Raw genomic sequence first — 16216 nt, forward strand, 5'->3', positions numbered from 1 at the left:
TTCCACATCAACTCAATATGGCTCGGCAGAAGCATATCTTGGTCCTAGGGTAAGATGAATTCGTCGTTGAGTTGTTCACACTGACTCATGGTACAGGGCCGGAGTCATTGGGCTCCAAACGGCCATCTCCCTCCTGGAGGTCGGCTACAGGGTCACGATACTTGCTGAGCATCTACCGGGCGACGACTCAGTCGAGTATACTTCGCCATGGTGAGTGTCGAGCGCATTTCGGGGCCCGAGAAGCTCGAAAACTCACCGTTCGAGTTTCAGTAGCTTGCCTGTGTTCTTCATCATGGACTAGCTAATCATCTGGAAGGGCTGCAGCTATGTGGCGGTCAAATGCACTTCCGAATGAGCTAGAGATTCAGCAATGGGACAGAGAAAGTTACCGAAGGTGGCTCTGGACATGTTGCGATAGAGTCAACAAGGCATCTGTGGGACATGCGGTCACAGTGAGTACATATCCCATCCAGTCCACATCTCCAGCATGTGAGCTCTTTGCTGACGACCTGTACACCAGGAATTTCCAATGAGACTTCTTTGGTGAGTATCATCACATCTACGTCCCAATATTGCAGACATGTGCCGAAAGTATCGATCCTGTCTTGTATCTCTGCACTGCCACTTTTTCGGCGTCGCAACGTCAAGCAAGGTCTAATACGTGATCTCTAGGACGGGGCCCCACGATTTCATCCCCAATGGTCCGGCAAGCCTTTGGTATGCTCCACACGTGCGAAACTTCAAGGTTCTGCCCAAATCTGACCTCCCTTCCCCCTTCGTCTCGGGCGCAATTCACGATGGTATCGCCATCAACACTACTCCCTACCTGAAATCGCTCGTTGGAAGAATTCGCTCTTTAGGCGGAAGCATCATCAGAGGGGAGCTTCCCACGACAGGCGGGCTTCTGCATGCCCTTGATGCGGCCGAATCGATCTTGCACAGCCACCAGATCACCAAACCCGTGAGTCTGGTGGTCAACGCCACTGGTCTCGGAGCTTGCCACCTTGTGCCTGATAGCAGTGTCTTCCCCATCCGGGGTCAGACAGTGACGGTAAAGATTGAAGCAAAGCACATCACCACCATGTTTTACCCCGATGCAAATGCATCTATCACCCCTCGCGCAGGTTCCGGGGTCAGCGTGCTGGGAAGCACCTATGAGATTGGAAACTGGGATCGTGAACCCGACCCGGAAGTGACGAAGACGATTCTCCGAAGATGTAAACCGCTTGCTCCCGAACTGCTCAACAAAGACGGCGAGTTTGACGTCGTGAGCGTAAATGTTGCATTCAGACCCGGCCGGAAAGGAGGCCCGAGAGTCGAGATTGAGGAGATGAAGAGTGAAGATGGGCAATCCAAGAGAGTGGTCTGCCATGCGTATGGACATGCAGGCGGAGGGTAAGCCAGCACCGTCCCCAGCTGCGTAGATGGAGCTCGCTTACACATGAGACAGTTTCCAGAACTCGTTCGGCTCGGCCAGCAAAGCCGTGGGTCTTATTGACGACTGGTTTAGCGAACGGGATTTAAAGCTGTGAGCGCTTCGCGTCATAGTGCCGGCGCCTGAGGGCAGGCTAGTACAAAGAGACGGTCCTGGGGGGCGGGAACTCAGCTTGATTGAGAGAGATGAGGAGCAACACATTCCTGCTTCACCCAAAGGTGTACTGGCTCAGATGTCTACTCACGTGACCTCTCCTCAGATTCCAGCTACGGTGGCGCGCAGAGACATACTAGCAGTAGTACCGTAGCATCCGCATCCGTATCTCCCTTCTTCCAACGCCATCGAAAGCCGTCTGAGGCCCCGCTTGGCGTAAATGGGAAATTTGTCGCCTGCGATCTGTCCAGTTCGCCAGCCTCTGTCCTACAACCACCGCATCGTTCCATATTCAATCCTGCTGGCGACGGTCTCTATCCTCTATCACTGAGATCAGACATCGTTAATCTACCTAGCCACTGACAGCTTCAGACCGAGCTTCCATCATGAACCCCCTCAACCCACAAATGTAAGTTGTTGTCGCCTCTCCATCTCCTTCAATAAGGGCGCTCGTGACTGATCGCATGCAGCACCAACTTGGTGATCATCCTCGGCATGATGCAGGTGTCGAAGCGCATTCCCTTCGACGACCCGCAAGTCCTGACGGGAGTCCGAATTCTCTACGTGGCGTCTAACCTGATCATCTTTGGTCTCTACTACTACCTCGGATTGAAGATCAAAGCCAAGAGAGGTACGTCCAGGCATAACTTGAACGAGACCAAAAGTGCCTCATACTGATCACACGTGCTCCACAGACATGACCACCCTAAAATACGTCGAACCTGCCCCCATGGGCTCGGGCGAAGAACCGAAGCTTGTGACCACCACCATTCAAGAGTATGATCAGAGCCAGCTGTCGGCCGCCTACAAGGCTCAACTTATGGGCATCGCCATGATGGCATTCATGCATGTGTACATGAAGTACACCAACCCACTCCTCATCCAGTCCATCATCCCGGTCAAGGGCGCCCTGGAGAGCAATTTGGTCAAGGTCCATCTCTTTGGCAAGCCTGCAGTGGGTGAACTGAAACGACCATGGAAGGCGTCTGGTGGCATGATGGGCATGGGCCAAGGCGAGACTAAGAGCGACAAGGCCAGCATTGAGGCCGCTGAGCGAGCCGGCCGTGGGGGAGCAAAAGAAGAATAGGTCATTGAACAGAAACATTATCAGTATAAATACCACGGGTGTGCACATGGCTCGTGGGATAGATCTCGCCTTTTGCGATAGATGGCAATTGCTTCTTCCTCTTATCGCCCGTGACACATGCGTGATTTTGGGCTGGAGGAGTGGCTGGCTCGGTTGATGACCAAATCATGCATGATGCAGTACACAGATCGGTCTTGTATGGCTCCTCAACACTGGGCGTGATGGAATGTGGCCAGAAAAAAAGCGCGGGTGCGACGGCCAGATGGGCGGATTAATGGATAATCCGCTCCGTGTGCCGGACTGCCAGACCAGCGTGACCAGGCGATTGGATGCACAAGAGGTCAGACTGGTTGCTTCTTTGTCACCTCAAGGCCTTGGTATGATAAGCAAGGCGAGATTGAGTCACACATGAGTTCATTATCGCATCAAAGCATCCACTGCAGTGGCTAATAATGGTTAATGGAGGCGTATATAAGGTAGATCAGATCAGACCAGGAGTAGTTGAGGCAACCAGAGCAAGAGCATCCTTTTGATTCAAGACCAAGACCAAACCCAGCCTAAACACCTCCGTACAGAGCACGACTACCTGGTACTCTGTAAATAGCCCCCGTTGTATTCCGAGGCAATTGCCATCCGGATCTGGTTCTGGTTCGTCGTCGGCCGGAATACCATCATTTAATTATCGTTCACGATAACTGGTGTGGATTAGCTACAACCTAGTACTACACAGCTCGAGAGTCGACTGTCCTCATCTGCCAAGACCGCAGTCTGGAGGGAACGGAGTGCCCCTCAACGTCAACACCTCGCCCCACCATTCAGTTGCTCCTCTGCAGCAGTATTACTACTACTACAAAAAGCTTTCCGCCTCATTCCCATCACACCACTTTATTGCCTTCCACAGCTCCTCAATCGACCCCAAACCTCAATCAGAACTTCAGTTACGTGAGTCTAACGTGACGTCTGTTCCGCCCGCATCCTACCCTACAAAATACATACATTGACGTCCGCTTGCCCTCCAAGTTCCCAGACTGACCTGAACCTTTCCTTGCAGCAATCTTCATCTACTCAAATTCATCATGCCTGTCCTTGTCGGAATCAACGGCTTTGGCCGTATTGGCAGAATCGTAAGTTGCAGCAAGCTCCCATGTCGTCGTCGTCGTCTTCATGGCTAACTCGCATCCTAGGTGTTCCGAAACTCGTGAGTACAGCCTGATCTTACCCTCGCGCCCCGAACCTGTCTCCCTAACGGCACCACAGCATTGAGCATGACGATGTCCACGTCGTGGCCGTCAATGACCCTTTCATTGAGCCGCACTACGCCGTACGTACCCCCGATGCCCTTCCAGCGGCTCCGAAATAAGTTAACATGCGTAGGCATACATGCTCAAGTATGACTCGACACACGGTCAGTTCAAGGGCACAATCGAGGTGAAGGGCGATGCTCTGGTCGTCAATGGCAAGGAAGTCAAGTTCTACTCGAAGAGAGACCCATCTGAGATCCCATGGTCCGAGACCGGGGCTTACTACATCGTCGAGTCTACTGGTGTTTTCACCACCACTGAGAAGGCTTCTGCCCACTTGAAGGGTGGTGCGAAGAAGGTCGTCATCTCGGCCCCATCAGCAGATGCTCCCATGTACGTCGTGGGTGTCAACCACAAAACCTACAAGTCGGATACCCCCGTCATCTCCAACGCCTCCTGCACTACCAACTGCCTGGCACCGCTGGCCAAGGTCATCAACGACAAGTTCGGCATCAAGGAAGGCCTCATGACCACCGTTCACTCGTACACTGCTACCCAGAAGACTGTCGATGGACCATCTGCCAAGGATTGGAGAGGTGGCCGAACTGCGGCCCAGAACATCATCCCCAGCAGCACTGGTGCGGCCAAGGCTGTCGGCAAGGTCATTCCAGAGCTCAACGGCAAACTCACTGGCATGTCCCTGCGTGTTCCCACCTCCAACGTCTCGGTCGTGGACTTGACCGTCGTGCTGGAGAAGCCCACCAGCTACGACGAGATCAAGAAGGCGATCAAGGAGGCATCCGAGGGTGAACTTAAGGGTACGTGGAAATCTCCTCTCCAGTCGCTCCCAACTGAATCACTCACTAATGCTTTGTAGGCATTCTTGCATACTCCGAAGATGACCTCGTCTCCACCGACCTGAACGGCGACCCGCACTCGTCCATCTTCGACGTGAAGGCTGGTATCGCCCTCAACGACCACTTTGTCAAGCTTGTGTCGTGGTACGACAACGAGTGGGGTTACTCCCGACGTGTTCTCGATCTCTTGGGTGAGTGCCTTATCCGATCGGGAGATTCCGGAATCGTGACTGACCTACCTTCCAGCCTACATTGCCAAGGTCGATGGCAATGCTTAGACGAAATCGTGACAGCTCCGAGTCCGGTCCCCCGAGGCTTCCCATATGGACCGAAAATTTGTCCGTGGGCTCGGATTGAGGGTGTGACAGGATTCTCTACGAGCAACAGACGAAAATCAAGGTGGAAACATAGAACGAACCTTCGAACATGAATTCGGCCCTAAGGGGTAGCCGTATCCTTAGGATAACATATTGCATGTGGTAGTTCGAAAGAGAAATGCGAGCCTTAGTAGTAGTTTCAGAACCGCCCAGCCTCGTTGCTGACCCCAGATCCCCAGAGTCGAGATAGAGATAAATTGTGGCCGAGCCAGATCTGAGCGAGGGGCAGCCGAGAGCCAGCTACGGGTCACGTGGTCAGCGCCCAGAGTGGCTGTACCAAGATGGTTCGGCGGACCATTCAACGGCTTGCCGCCAATATATCACGTGACTTCAGCCTTCCCGCGCAGTCACGTGGCAGAGATCTTGGCAGTCCCCTGGCTCTCACTGGCAATGGCAGAGTGCGCGGATCCACGTCGCGGGAAGAAAGCATGCATTCTATGCTTGCAAAGGGTCAAGCAAGCTCTTCAATCGAGATCCGCCCATAATCAGCCTCTCGAAGACTCGGTGTCTAAGGATCATCTACGGTGGTTATCTATTCACGTGGCCATAGCTTCAGCGCAGACGAAACGCGATAGTACCCGCCAACTTGAAAGTCTGACCGGGAGGTATGTTATCGATGAACTTCTCCCTGTTGTTGGTGGTGATACCCGCGCGCTTCCCTTGAGCACGTCTCAAGGCCTCATCAGCATTCCTATGCCTAGAGCATTCCTATGCCTACTTCACATTGATCTCAGACTGACGTGGTGACGCTCGGTCAGCCCGGACAGATATCGCTGGCCATATAAGAAGAGTTATCAGTCTATTTGCCGGCCTGGGCTTTGCTGTCATTATGCAGCCAATCTAGAGGGGTGACTTCTCCCAGAAGCAAAGCAACCAAGCAGTGAGTCCTCGTTGGCAACGAGGAACAGGCGGCATGGCGCGGATCCATCCGCCCATTCCCGAAGTTCGAGAACCCCGGCTCTCTGGCGACACGTCAATGAGGGAGACCGTGACGCCTGACATGTCGGCGGAGATCGACCATCGACTCAAGATCGAGACTACCGATGAAGAGGACTCCGAGGATAGTCTGTTGTCCGACACGTCGTCCGACGCCGACGACACTGTTCCCAAAGCGCCACCCGGTCTCCCGATCGCACAACTACCGACTGGGTTATGTTATGATGATCGTATGCGCTACCATGCGGAGATCGCTGCAACCACCGGAGACAATGTCCACCCGGAGGATCCCAGACGGATCTACTATATCTACAAGGAACTCTGTGAAGCTGGGCTCGTGGATGATGAGACGTATCCGCCAATGGTGGAGGTCCCGCTCAAACGCATTGATGCGCGCGAGGCCACGCGTGAAGAATGTCTTCTCGTCCACACTCCGGAGCATTATGATTTCGTCCAGAGTACCGCTGGTGAGTCTGGCCGCGTGAGCAGCTCGCTGGGCGGCGGAAATGGAAATGAAGCGCTAACGGGACGTGTCAGAAATGTCGGACGCCCAGCTCATCGATCTGTCTGAGGATCCGGCGATGGACTCGATCTATTTCAACACGCTCTCATTCTTTTCGTCCAAGCTCTCAGCCGGGGCAGCCATCGAGACTTGTCGCGCGGTGGTGTCGAGGCAGGTGAAGAACGCCATTGCCGTCATCCGGCCCCCTGGGCATCATGCCGAAGTCGATCGCACAATGGGCTTTTGCCTGTTCAACAACGTCTCCATTGCTTCCAAGGTGTGTCAGAACGACTTCGGTGAGGGTTGTAGGAAAATCCTGATCGTCGACTGGTGAGCTGCTGTCTCGTATCTCGTCGGTGAATGGTGCTCTCTGACCACCTCTTTAGGGACGTCCACCATGGTCTGGCTTGGCTCTGTCCATTCTCCTCGGCTTCACTGACAGTCAATGTGTAGGCAATGGCTGTCAAAAGGCCTTTTACGACAATCCGAACGTGCTGTACATTTCCCTTCACGTCCACATGAACGGCTTGTTTTATCCGTCAGGGACTGAGGGAGACATGCACCATTGTGGTGCTGGGGCAGGTTTGGGCAAGTAAGTGTCACTTCCTTGTGCCCAACCAAAGTATCCAGCCAGCTGAATCATTTCAAAGAAACGTCAACATTCCCTGGCCCACCAAAGGGATGGGCGACGGCGACTACATGTACGCATTTCAACATGTGGTGATGCCCATCGCGACGGAATTTGACCCCGACTTTGTCATTGGTATGATCTGACTCTCATGTGATCCGACCCCGTACTCATTCATCTCCTCCAGTCGCTTCAGGTTTCGACGCCGCAGCGGGAGACGAGCTGGGGGGATGTTTCGTCAGCCCGCCTTGCTATGCACATATGACGCATATGCTCAAGTCTCTTGCCGGTGGGAAGATTGCAGTCTGTCTCGAGGTCTGACATGTCTTGTGTCTTGCTCTGTCCCGCAACACACCTTCTCTGACGCAGCAGTAGGGAGGCTACAACTTCCGTGCGATTTCAAGATCCGCCCTCGCCGTCACGCGCACCCTCATGGGCGAGCCGCCGGACCGACTCCATGCCACAGCTGCGACGACCTCCGCGGTAGATACGGTCAATAAGGTTCGGAATGTCCAGTCGAGGTATTGGAAAAGTATCTATCCCAAAGGTGAGCTTCTGATCAGTAGGACTCAAGGGCGGCCTCTGACGACTGTTGTGCAGATCCTGTGGGAGGAATCTTTGGTGGTGAGAGACTACATGGTGTGTGCACTTCTTCCCATCTGCCTAACCTCCCCCCTGGTATCGATCGGGATCGAGCATGGCTCTAATGGTTTTGACCCCAGATATCATCCGCCAGTGGCAAGCAACGCATCTATACGATAAGTACAAGCTGACCCAGCTGCACATCTACCGGGACAACGTCTCGAAATCGTTTGACCAGCAGGTCCTTGCCACGTGAGACATGACAGTCCATACACCAGCGGTACCGGCCCCGGAAGCTGACGTGTCCAGACCGAATTACGAGAGCAAGAAGTATCTCTTGATCATATTCCACGATTCGTACGTTGATCTTTGATTCCCTGCTGGTGCCAGTTGATGTGGGACTCGAGCTGATCGTAACCAGGCCCGATCTGCTGGGAGTTGGCGACGGCATGACAACGCAGCAGAAGCCGCACGATACCTGGTTGGTAGGTCCACGCTCTCTCCCCATTGGCCCAGTCATTCCTCTCTGGCCGTCATCCGACTATGCTCACATAACACAAGGTTGACGGCGCACAGTCGTACATTCGCTGGGCAGTGTCGCATGGGTTCGGGGTCATCGACGTCAACATCCCCGAGCTCATCACCATCTCCGATCCGAACAACCCGGAGTACAATGATGCCGAGGTCGAGTACGCATCGACCGCGACCGATATTGCGCGGAAAGAGGGCGAGAAGCTGGCCGCGTATCTGTGGGAGAATTACGTCGAGCCGTACGATTTCCGAGGCGGCACCTTCCTCATGGGCGCGGGACATGCGTTTCATGCGGTGGCGAAGTTGGTCAGCGAGAATGGTGAGTGTGTCTTTTGTTTGCCATGTGGTCAGTTCAAGATCGGTCCTCCTTTGCTAATGCGAGACTGTACATGGTAGAAAACGTCTACCCGAATCTCCTCGGCATCATCGGCTTCATCGCCACCAACCCGATCCGTCCCATTGCCAATCCAGGCTCACACTGGGTGAGCCAGTGGTACCGGGACAACAGTCTGGTGTTTGTGTCGCAGGTGCACAGCCTGTGGAAGAAGGATGGCCACCCGTCGAAACGATACGGGAAACTGGTGCGATCGAATGGCGAGGTGCTCAATCAGATGATGAAGATCCACGAGCACGAGGTGTTTGATTGGATAAAGCAGCAAATCCGAGAGAACGCGACCGACGACACCACGGAGGATGATGAGGACGCCGAGGGCAGCAAGGACAGTGACGGCGATACGATCGATGATCCGGTAGCGCCGGAGCAGCAGCAGCAGCAGCAACACCCGGCGCCGTCACAGGGCAGTGGCTCTGGCAATGACAGTAGCAATAGCAACAGCCGCGACGGTCCTCGAGGAGCTGGGTTTGCCATGTCGTCGACGGGCAGCGGGACGGGGGGCGATGTTCTGATGACTACGGAGCGGTGAGGGCGAGTCTCGCCTGACTTGGGTATTGTGATACAGTCAGTGGCTTATGGGCTTTTGGCATTATTAAGCCGGGAATGCGATGAGCTACATTGCATGCGATGAGCTACACTGCAATGCAATGCAATGCTGGGAGGAAGGCCAAACTGAGATGAAGCGGGTGAGTTTCTGAATCTGAACCCGTGCGCTTTTGTGCATCTTGCAGACCTGGCTGTACGGAATAGATGTGCTAGATCTCCTCGGAAAGTGGACTGAAGTAAAGCATCTTGGGGGGGGCGGTCAAGGCTCGATCGAGCACAGTGCCATGGCCATATGGGAACCAGGTCGTACTTTCAGCGAATAGTAAGTAGTGATCTGCTCGTGCTGTGATCGAAGTCAATCAGCATCAACATCAATATCAATACTACCTGGTGCCTTTCTTGGTGTGAACAATAGGGAATTAATTACATGTAGTGAAGGTACGGTATCTTGGTGAATGTAGTAAAGGTACCTTGGTGAAGGAGGTGAAGGAGGTGAAGGAGGTGAAGGAGGTGAAGGAGGTGAAGGAGGTGAAGGAGGTGAAGGAGGTGAAGGAGGTGAAGGAGGTGAAGGAGTCAAAGTTAGGCATTCCCAGCCTTGCCCTTTGACCAGAGAGGCTGGTTTAGGCATACTATTCTATATAGTATAGCCTACGATCTCCCTACTATCCTTTCATAGAGAATATAGAATATTTCAACCTTCAAACCATTGACATAAGGAGAAGGAGGTGAACAATAGGTACTAATTACATGTAGTGAAGGTACCTTGGTGAGGGAGGTGAAGCCTAGAGGTGCCGGCGGAATCGAATCGTGAGGTGAGAAAAAGCATTCGGAGATCGGAGGTCGGAGACATATTTCTCCGGCACGCCGTGACAAAAGTCCAACATCCAAAAGTCCAAAGTCCAAAGTCCAAGTACTACTAGTAGACCATTGATCACCGCATCTTCTCCTTCTCCTTCTCATTCTCAGCCTGCCGCTCGTTTCTTGGGCCCGACTACAGTGGTACCCTACGAATCCTGAATCCTGAACCGTGTCTGCGCCGTCTTCTGGTTCTGGCACACACTTTCGACCTAGTTACCTACCTGCCTTGACTATCCGGCCTAGATTGGAGATCGAGGAACACGACAGAAAGGAAAAATAGCGAAAAGGGAAAAGGGAACACGACAGCAAGGAAAAAGATAGCGAAAAGGGAAAAGGTAGCGAAAAGGAGAAACGCACACGGCGAAAGGCAAAAGGCAAAAGACAAAACGCAAAACGCAAAGGGAAAAGCCAGGAACAAGAAAGACAGAACAAAAATGCACCCATCACCACTGGCAAGGTGTACGGCGTGTCGGGTGTCGGTGCTCGAGGCCTTCACGTCGCTAGTTGCCGGCGTTTCGATCCCGGCGGCGCGAGGAGTGACAGCAAGGCAACGACTGCCATTGTCCTCGTCACCTGCACCTTGCAAGCCGCACCTCGTCCAGGGCCAGGGCTCGGGCTCGGGCTCTTTGTCTACAAGGCCGTTCAGCAGTCTCGCGGCGCGGCCTCAGGAGTCTGCACAGACGCAGGCGCAGTCTTCCATTGAGTTCTCTACAGAATCGTCGGCGTCGGCGTCGGCGCAAGATCCTTCTCCTTCATTGTCTGAACCAGCTTCCGCCGACGCCTCAGATCCTTCTCCTTCAGCATCGTCTGAACCACCTTCCGCCGACGCCTCAGCCCCCATACCATGGTACCTCCAGGTCGAAGAACCGGCACCACCCGCCCCAGTGTCGCCGCTCCTTACTCTCCAAGAGATCCCGCCTCTACCATTGGACCCGCCGGCGATTCTTCAGCCGATCCTTGAACATCTGTCGGTACAAATCGGCCTGGACAATCTCGTACTGCTGGACCTGCGCCACCTCGACCCTCCTCCGGCGCTGGGCGCCAATCTGATCATGGTGATCGGCACGGCGCGCAGCGTCAAGCATCTCAACGTCTCGGCCGACCGCTTCTGCCGCTGGGTGCGCAAGGAGTATAAGTTGCGCCCGTACGCGGATGGGCTGCTGGGCCGCAACGAGCTGAAGCTCAAACTGCGCCGGAAGGCTCGAAAGCTGAAACTCGCCCAGAGCGTGGGAAACACCATGGTAGCCAAGGACGCCGATGACGGCATCACCACAGGGTGGATTTGTGTCAATGTCGGCGCGGTCGACCAGGCCGTTCTTCCAGACCAAATTGGCCAAGGTGAAGATGCAGCGGTGGCGGTAGTTGATCAAGATCTCTCCTCGGTCGAGGTGCAACGTGAGGCTGAGGCTGAGGCTGAGGCTGAGGGCGACGAGGAAGAAGCCGACGAAAAAGAAGAGGATGACCAGGAGGAAGAATATCAGAACCCGTCAGACTCCGAGTATGTCGGGTTCGGCAGCAGACCCAACTCGCCCCGCATCGTGGTGCAGATGTTCACCGAGGAGAAGAGGATCGAGATGGATCTGGAGGGTCTGTGGCATGCGCGCAACACTCGTCACGCCCGGCGCCACCAGAGAGCCGATGCAGAGGCTCACCAGAGAGTCCATGCAGAGGCTGACTCTGTGCGGGGGAGAATCATGGATGAGCAGTAGAAGCATGGGTTGGGGTTGGGATTTGGATGGTGATACCCAACATCAGCATTAGCATCAAGATCAAGGTCACTGTCAACATCAGCATTAGCATCAAGATCAAGGTCACTGTCAACATCAGCATTAGCATCAGATCAAGGTCAACATCAACATCAAATATCAGCATTAGCATCAAGATCAAGGCCACTGTCCACATCAACATCAACATCAAGATCAAGGTCACATCAACATCAGCACTAGCATCAGGATCAAGGTCAACATCAACATCAATGTCACTGGTGGTCAACATCAACATCAACATCGAGATGAAGGTCAAGGTTAACGTAATCAAAATCAAAAAGGAATTGTACTATACATAAGCTATTAATGAATCAATAGCTATCAACGCAACGCTACGCTACGCTACGACTTGACTGAATCCAGAATGCTCAGCCTTGCCTGCGCCGTGCCAGTATACCTACTACCTAATAACAGATCATGTCTCGTTCATGCTTATGCTCATGCTCATTCACAACCTGTAGCTCGTCTCGTCTCGTCATCGTCTCGTCATCTCTCGTCGTCTCCCGTCGTCTTGAAACGTGGGGTTTGTTCCCGTTTCTGTTGTTCGGCCAGGAAATCAAATCTAGGAACTCAGGCCCCTATGCTCATGTCCATCATGGGCCCATGATCATGATGGTGCGTGGGCGGGGGCTGACGCTCAACTCGGAACCAACGCCTGTAATGCAATGCAATGCAAAAGAACAAGCAAAGTCAATCTACATTAGTTAGTAATGAATGGCTCATCGTCTCGCATCAGCCATGCCATGCATTCATCCCAACCCTGGCAAATGTCCTCCATCCATGCCGACCATGCCATCCCATTCATCCCAATACTGGCAAATGTCCTCCATCCCATCCACCCCGGGGAAATATTACTCTGAACCAAAGGCAACATTCATTCCAGACTGGGACCCAGGGCGACCACACTGAAGCGCAACTCTCCCCCGCCAGCCTCTTCCTCTCTCTTCAGGAAGGCCTGGACTCCCAACTCCTGACCTTTGTCACCCAACACATCCTCATCCGGGTCCAGATGGCCTCTGTTGATAGGACCCTTTCTCCGCCCATCCAGTTCCCACACATCTCCGTTCTTGTCCTTGACAAAGGCAACAAAATGTAGATCGACATTAGCTTCGGCATCTGGCGCGCTCGTGTCACCCTTGGCCGCGGCCGTCGCGTGGGCCGCCTCCAACGCCTGGCTGTTGTACAGCAGGTCGGCGCGCTCGTCGGGGTTCTTGATCGGGATGGCCTGCTTGAGCAGCTTGTCCAGATCGCTACCGGGAATGATGTAGTCACGAGCCCCGCCATTCGTGATGCTGTGCAGGAGTCCGATCAGGCCGCATGCGTTGCGGATCGTCTGTTTGAACCATACCACCTCGTCCTCGCTCCCGCTGGCTTCGTACTCCTGGCGCGAGGCGTCCTCGGCTCGTCGGAATGTCTCGTACGTCTCGGTGACCGGGAAGACGAGAAGCAGTGCCAGTGCCGGTCGGGGCAGGAACGCAAGTAGGCTCGGCTCGGTGAGAGAGTAGACATCGTGGAATTGGAGGGTTGGCGACAGCCCCAGCTCGCGCACCAGGCTGGTCATGACTTCCGGGTTGTTTTCTGCGCAACAGAGCCAACATTGGTCAGTGGATGGCTGAGCTTGTCTCGTAGTAGATGTACATGGTGCGAATCTGTTTTTCACGGCTTTTGGATCCTTCCATGTGCTGCCAGCGTATGTCTATGTGGTACGTACCGAGTGGCACAAACGCCTTGTTCGTAACGGGTACGTCGACCTGTTCGTGTGACATTTTGAGATCGTGTCAGAGCTCTGACAGGAGCAGGTCAGGATCGACCAGTGCGGGACTTTGGTAAGGGAGTAAACAGTACTCTGGTGGAATAGTACGGTAGGCAGATGTGTATGGACAGTGCGCAACAATCTCTACGAAGTTAGGTTGGTATTGTTTGTAGTTTGGCGGGGGAGGGCAAGGCTACTACGCCATTGCCTGAACCGGCGTTACACAGTGGTTAAGCCCATGGCCAGGCACCCGGCGTCCCTAATTCGCCAGGTTTTCCGAGGGCCGATTGGGTGGCCAGGGGCCTAAGGCGCCTAAAAGCCTGTAATTATCTTATGCTTAGGTAGGTAGGCTTACATAGAGTCTTAGGGCCTAAGCCCTTACAAGCTCAAGCCTCTAAGCCTAAGCCTCATTATGACGCTCCAGAGCCTCGCCTACGCACCACAGCCTTGCATGAGCACCAGTACGCAACGAACCGACACCATCACTACATTGTTGATGACAAGTAAAGTGTTCTTATCCATTGTCTGATGTTTTAGACGCTTCCAACCCACTGACTTTCATGCTGAAACTTCAGCACTTCATCCCCCCACGACCACCATCCCGCAGTCATGCTTCGCGCGAATAGCTCCAATGCGTTGTACGGCACAGGGAGGAGCTTCTCCAACAGGCCCTTCAGACACGGCTTGCGAGAATGCACATCAGGCACCGCTGCCACAATTCTTCGCTGTGGGATATCGCAGGCCTGACCTTCGCGAAACAATAAGAGAACCTCGTACGGTCGACGCCACACTCCATCCAGGGCAGTGACAGGGGCGCCTCCTATGGTCGTTTTGATCCACACCCACTCTTCGTGGAGGTGAAGGTTCAAGGGTCGAACAGCCTCTATCACATTCCCACGAACAGAGACCTTGTTCGTGATCCAGATCGCCACCAGTCCTTGTGGAGCCAGACACTCGCTCACAATACCCACGGCTTGTAGGAAAGGATCTTGAACTTGGTATTCCGAGGTTCGATATACCCCAGAACGGCGGGCCGATCGATTAGACCACGGCGGGTCCATTAAAATCATATGGAACTGTTTGGGGGCTGCGAGGAGGGTCTGGCAGGCGGAACGAAAGCCAGCCAAGCCTCGTTCTAGGGTGGATAGAATGAACGAAGCACTGGGTGGAATGAAGAAATCTCCAACACCTCTGGCTTCCAGAACAACCATCCTTTGTTGGGTGGGGTTGCACACCGCAACATCGCGCAGACAGTCGATAGAGGAGAACCGGGTTCGCATTTCGGTGGTCGACAGAACGACAGGTCCTGATGATGAATCAGTGCTCGCCGGCGACATCGAAATCCCGGAAGGGGTTGGCGGAAAGAGTTGTAAATGACCTTCCGAGAGCAGAGCCTGGCGGGGGTGACACCAATCTGCATGACCGCTTTGCTCCCGCAAGTAGCCTTGGATTTCTGCCAAAGCTGAGGAGATATCCCCTTGGACAGACTGATGATATATTCGGTCGTCGAGGCGAGTCGCGGACAAGGCAGCCTCTCTCTTGGAACCCTTTGGCTCCGTGCTAGGGTAGGGATCATACAGAGCTGATGTGCTTTTGATGGTGTACGGGATCTGCTGACCCTGTTCAATAGATGCAGGGATGTCGAGCAGAACGACACGTTGCGCATGGCTGCAGTAGATCACGGACTGCGGCATGATGAACTTGGACGATCGCCATGTTGGGCTCAAGCCCGAGTCCGGGGCCGTAGCCGTGGCAGGATTGAAGATGGTTCAACTCTGCTCGCTGACGGGATCAAGCAAGTGTGGGCATGCAACGGGCCTGGAGCTGGCATGCGGGCGACAGGAGACGAGCAGATTGCCAGCAATGGACTGATGAGAAGTCTCTTTCTTGAGAGGCTGTGAAGACTGAAGACTGACCACTGACCAGTGAACTTCCTCTTCAGGTTAGATCGAGGCTGACTGCCCCTGGAGCTGGATCTGAATCGGAATCTGGCCTCGTCCCGGTCGTCGAGCACGGGCAGTTCTCACGGTCGGATCTGCTCAGCTCACAGACCACCAACCACTTCGATACAGCGCAACAACAACGGGACTGAGGTCATGGAGTTCTGGATCGTGAAATGCTGCAGGGAGACAAATTCCACCTGCTGGCATCCCGGCTTGCGCATTCTATACCCAAACTCTCACTCTCACTCATCCATGATCTACTGATCCCTTGTCCGTCCGTCCCATGACAGGACACGTCAATGCACCCCAAACATATTTCCAGGTGGGTAGATACCGACGGCTTAGGAGGCCTGCATCGATGATGTTATGTCTGTCCCTCGGAGCCATCCATTCATCCCTTGCATTTTCTTTACCTCTTCCCACCCTCAGTCTTTGCAGAACGGTGCCGGGAACCCTTCTAGGATCATATGGTACTCTCTCTTGACCTCTGCGAAGACAATCGGCTCCGAGTTGACGTCCGACTGTACGCAGCTTGTCAAAGCTTTCCTTCGGTGGTTCAGCTGCTTGAAGCGGCATGTCAAGATCATTCTAACATGAAAAGGCGGTCTACTCCATGTCACAAATACT

General features: G+C 54.0%; 8 protein-coding genes across 8 annotated transcripts; 6 read left to right on the top strand and 2 right to left on the bottom strand.

Moving 5' to 3' along the window:
- Nucleotides 1–17: 17 nt before the first annotated feature.
- On the top strand, nt 18–1532 carry A1O3_05295 (uncharacterized protein; the record flags this gene model as incomplete). Its single annotated transcript, XM_007735420.1, has 4 exons — nt 18–49; nt 97–210; nt 673–1395; nt 1451–1532. 4 exons carry the CDS (start codon nt 18–20, stop codon nt 1530–1532), a joined length of 951 nt encoding a protein of 316 aa, XP_007733610.1.
- Nucleotides 1533–2086: 554 nt separating this feature from the next.
- Nucleotides 2087–2675, top strand: A1O3_05296 (uncharacterized protein; the record flags this gene model as incomplete). Its single annotated transcript, XM_007735421.1, has 2 exons — nt 2087–2219; nt 2284–2675. The coding sequence occupies 2 exons, from the start codon at nt 2087–2089 to the stop codon at nt 2673–2675; spliced, it is 525 nt and encodes a 174-aa protein (XP_007733611.1).
- Nucleotides 2676–3751: 1076 nt separating this feature from the next.
- A1O3_05297 (glyceraldehyde-3-phosphate dehydrogenase) lies at nt 3752–5051 on the top strand (the record flags this gene model as incomplete). Its single annotated transcript, XM_007735422.1, has 6 exons — nt 3752–3799; nt 3860–3873; nt 3933–3996; nt 4050–4734; nt 4794–4964; nt 5020–5051. The coding sequence occupies 6 exons, from the start codon at nt 3752–3754 to the stop codon at nt 5049–5051; spliced, it is 1014 nt and encodes a 337-aa protein (XP_007733612.1).
- Nucleotides 5052–6063: 1012 nt separating this feature from the next.
- A1O3_05298 (histone deacetylase 6/10) lies at nt 6064–9252 on the top strand (the record flags this gene model as incomplete). Its single annotated transcript, XM_007735423.1, has 13 exons — nt 6064–6553; nt 6624–6918; nt 6975–6988; nt 7042–7180; nt 7239–7351; nt 7404–7531; nt 7592–7763; nt 7817–7855; nt 7939–8050; nt 8108–8155; nt 8220–8283; nt 8360–8648; nt 8726–9252. The coding sequence occupies 13 exons, from the start codon at nt 6064–6066 to the stop codon at nt 9250–9252; spliced, it is 2430 nt and encodes an 809-aa protein (XP_007733613.1).
- Nucleotides 9253–10561: 1309 nt separating this feature from the next.
- A1O3_05299 (uncharacterized protein) lies at nt 10562–11836 on the top strand (the record flags this gene model as incomplete). Its single annotated transcript, XM_007735424.1, has 1 exon — nt 10562–11836. One exon carries the CDS (start codon nt 10562–10564, stop codon nt 11834–11836), a length of 1275 nt encoding a protein of 424 aa, XP_007733614.1.
- A 26-nt stretch (nt 11837–11862) lies between these two features.
- A1O3_05300 (uncharacterized protein) lies at nt 11863–12192 on the top strand (the record flags this gene model as incomplete). Its single annotated transcript, XM_007735425.1, has 1 exon — nt 11863–12192. One exon carries the CDS (start codon nt 11863–11865, stop codon nt 12190–12192), a length of 330 nt encoding a protein of 109 aa, XP_007733615.1.
- A 575-nt stretch (nt 12193–12767) lies between these two features.
- A1O3_05301 (ubiquitin carboxyl-terminal hydrolase L3) lies at nt 12768–13659 on the bottom strand (the record flags this gene model as incomplete). The annotated part of the gene is made up of 2 exons (XM_007735426.1): nt 12768–13471; nt 13605–13659. The coding sequence occupies 2 exons, from the start codon at nt 13657–13659 to the stop codon at nt 12768–12770; spliced, it is 759 nt and encodes a 252-aa protein (XP_007733616.1).
- A 520-nt stretch (nt 13660–14179) lies between these two features.
- A1O3_05302 (uncharacterized protein) lies at nt 14180–15340 on the bottom strand (the record flags this gene model as incomplete). Its single annotated transcript, XM_007735427.1, has 1 exon — nt 14180–15340. The coding sequence occupies one exon, from the start codon at nt 15338–15340 to the stop codon at nt 14180–14182; it is 1161 nt and encodes a 386-aa protein (XP_007733617.1).
- Nucleotides 15341–16216: the final 876 nt, after the last annotated feature.

The sequence above is a fragment of the Capronia epimyces genome, assembly GCF_000585565.1.
Source record: "Capronia epimyces CBS 606.96 chromosome Unknown aczIQ-supercont1.4, whole genome shotgun sequence".
Lineage (NCBI taxonomy): Eukaryota > Fungi > Ascomycota > Eurotiomycetes > Chaetothyriales > Herpotrichiellaceae > Capronia > Capronia epimyces.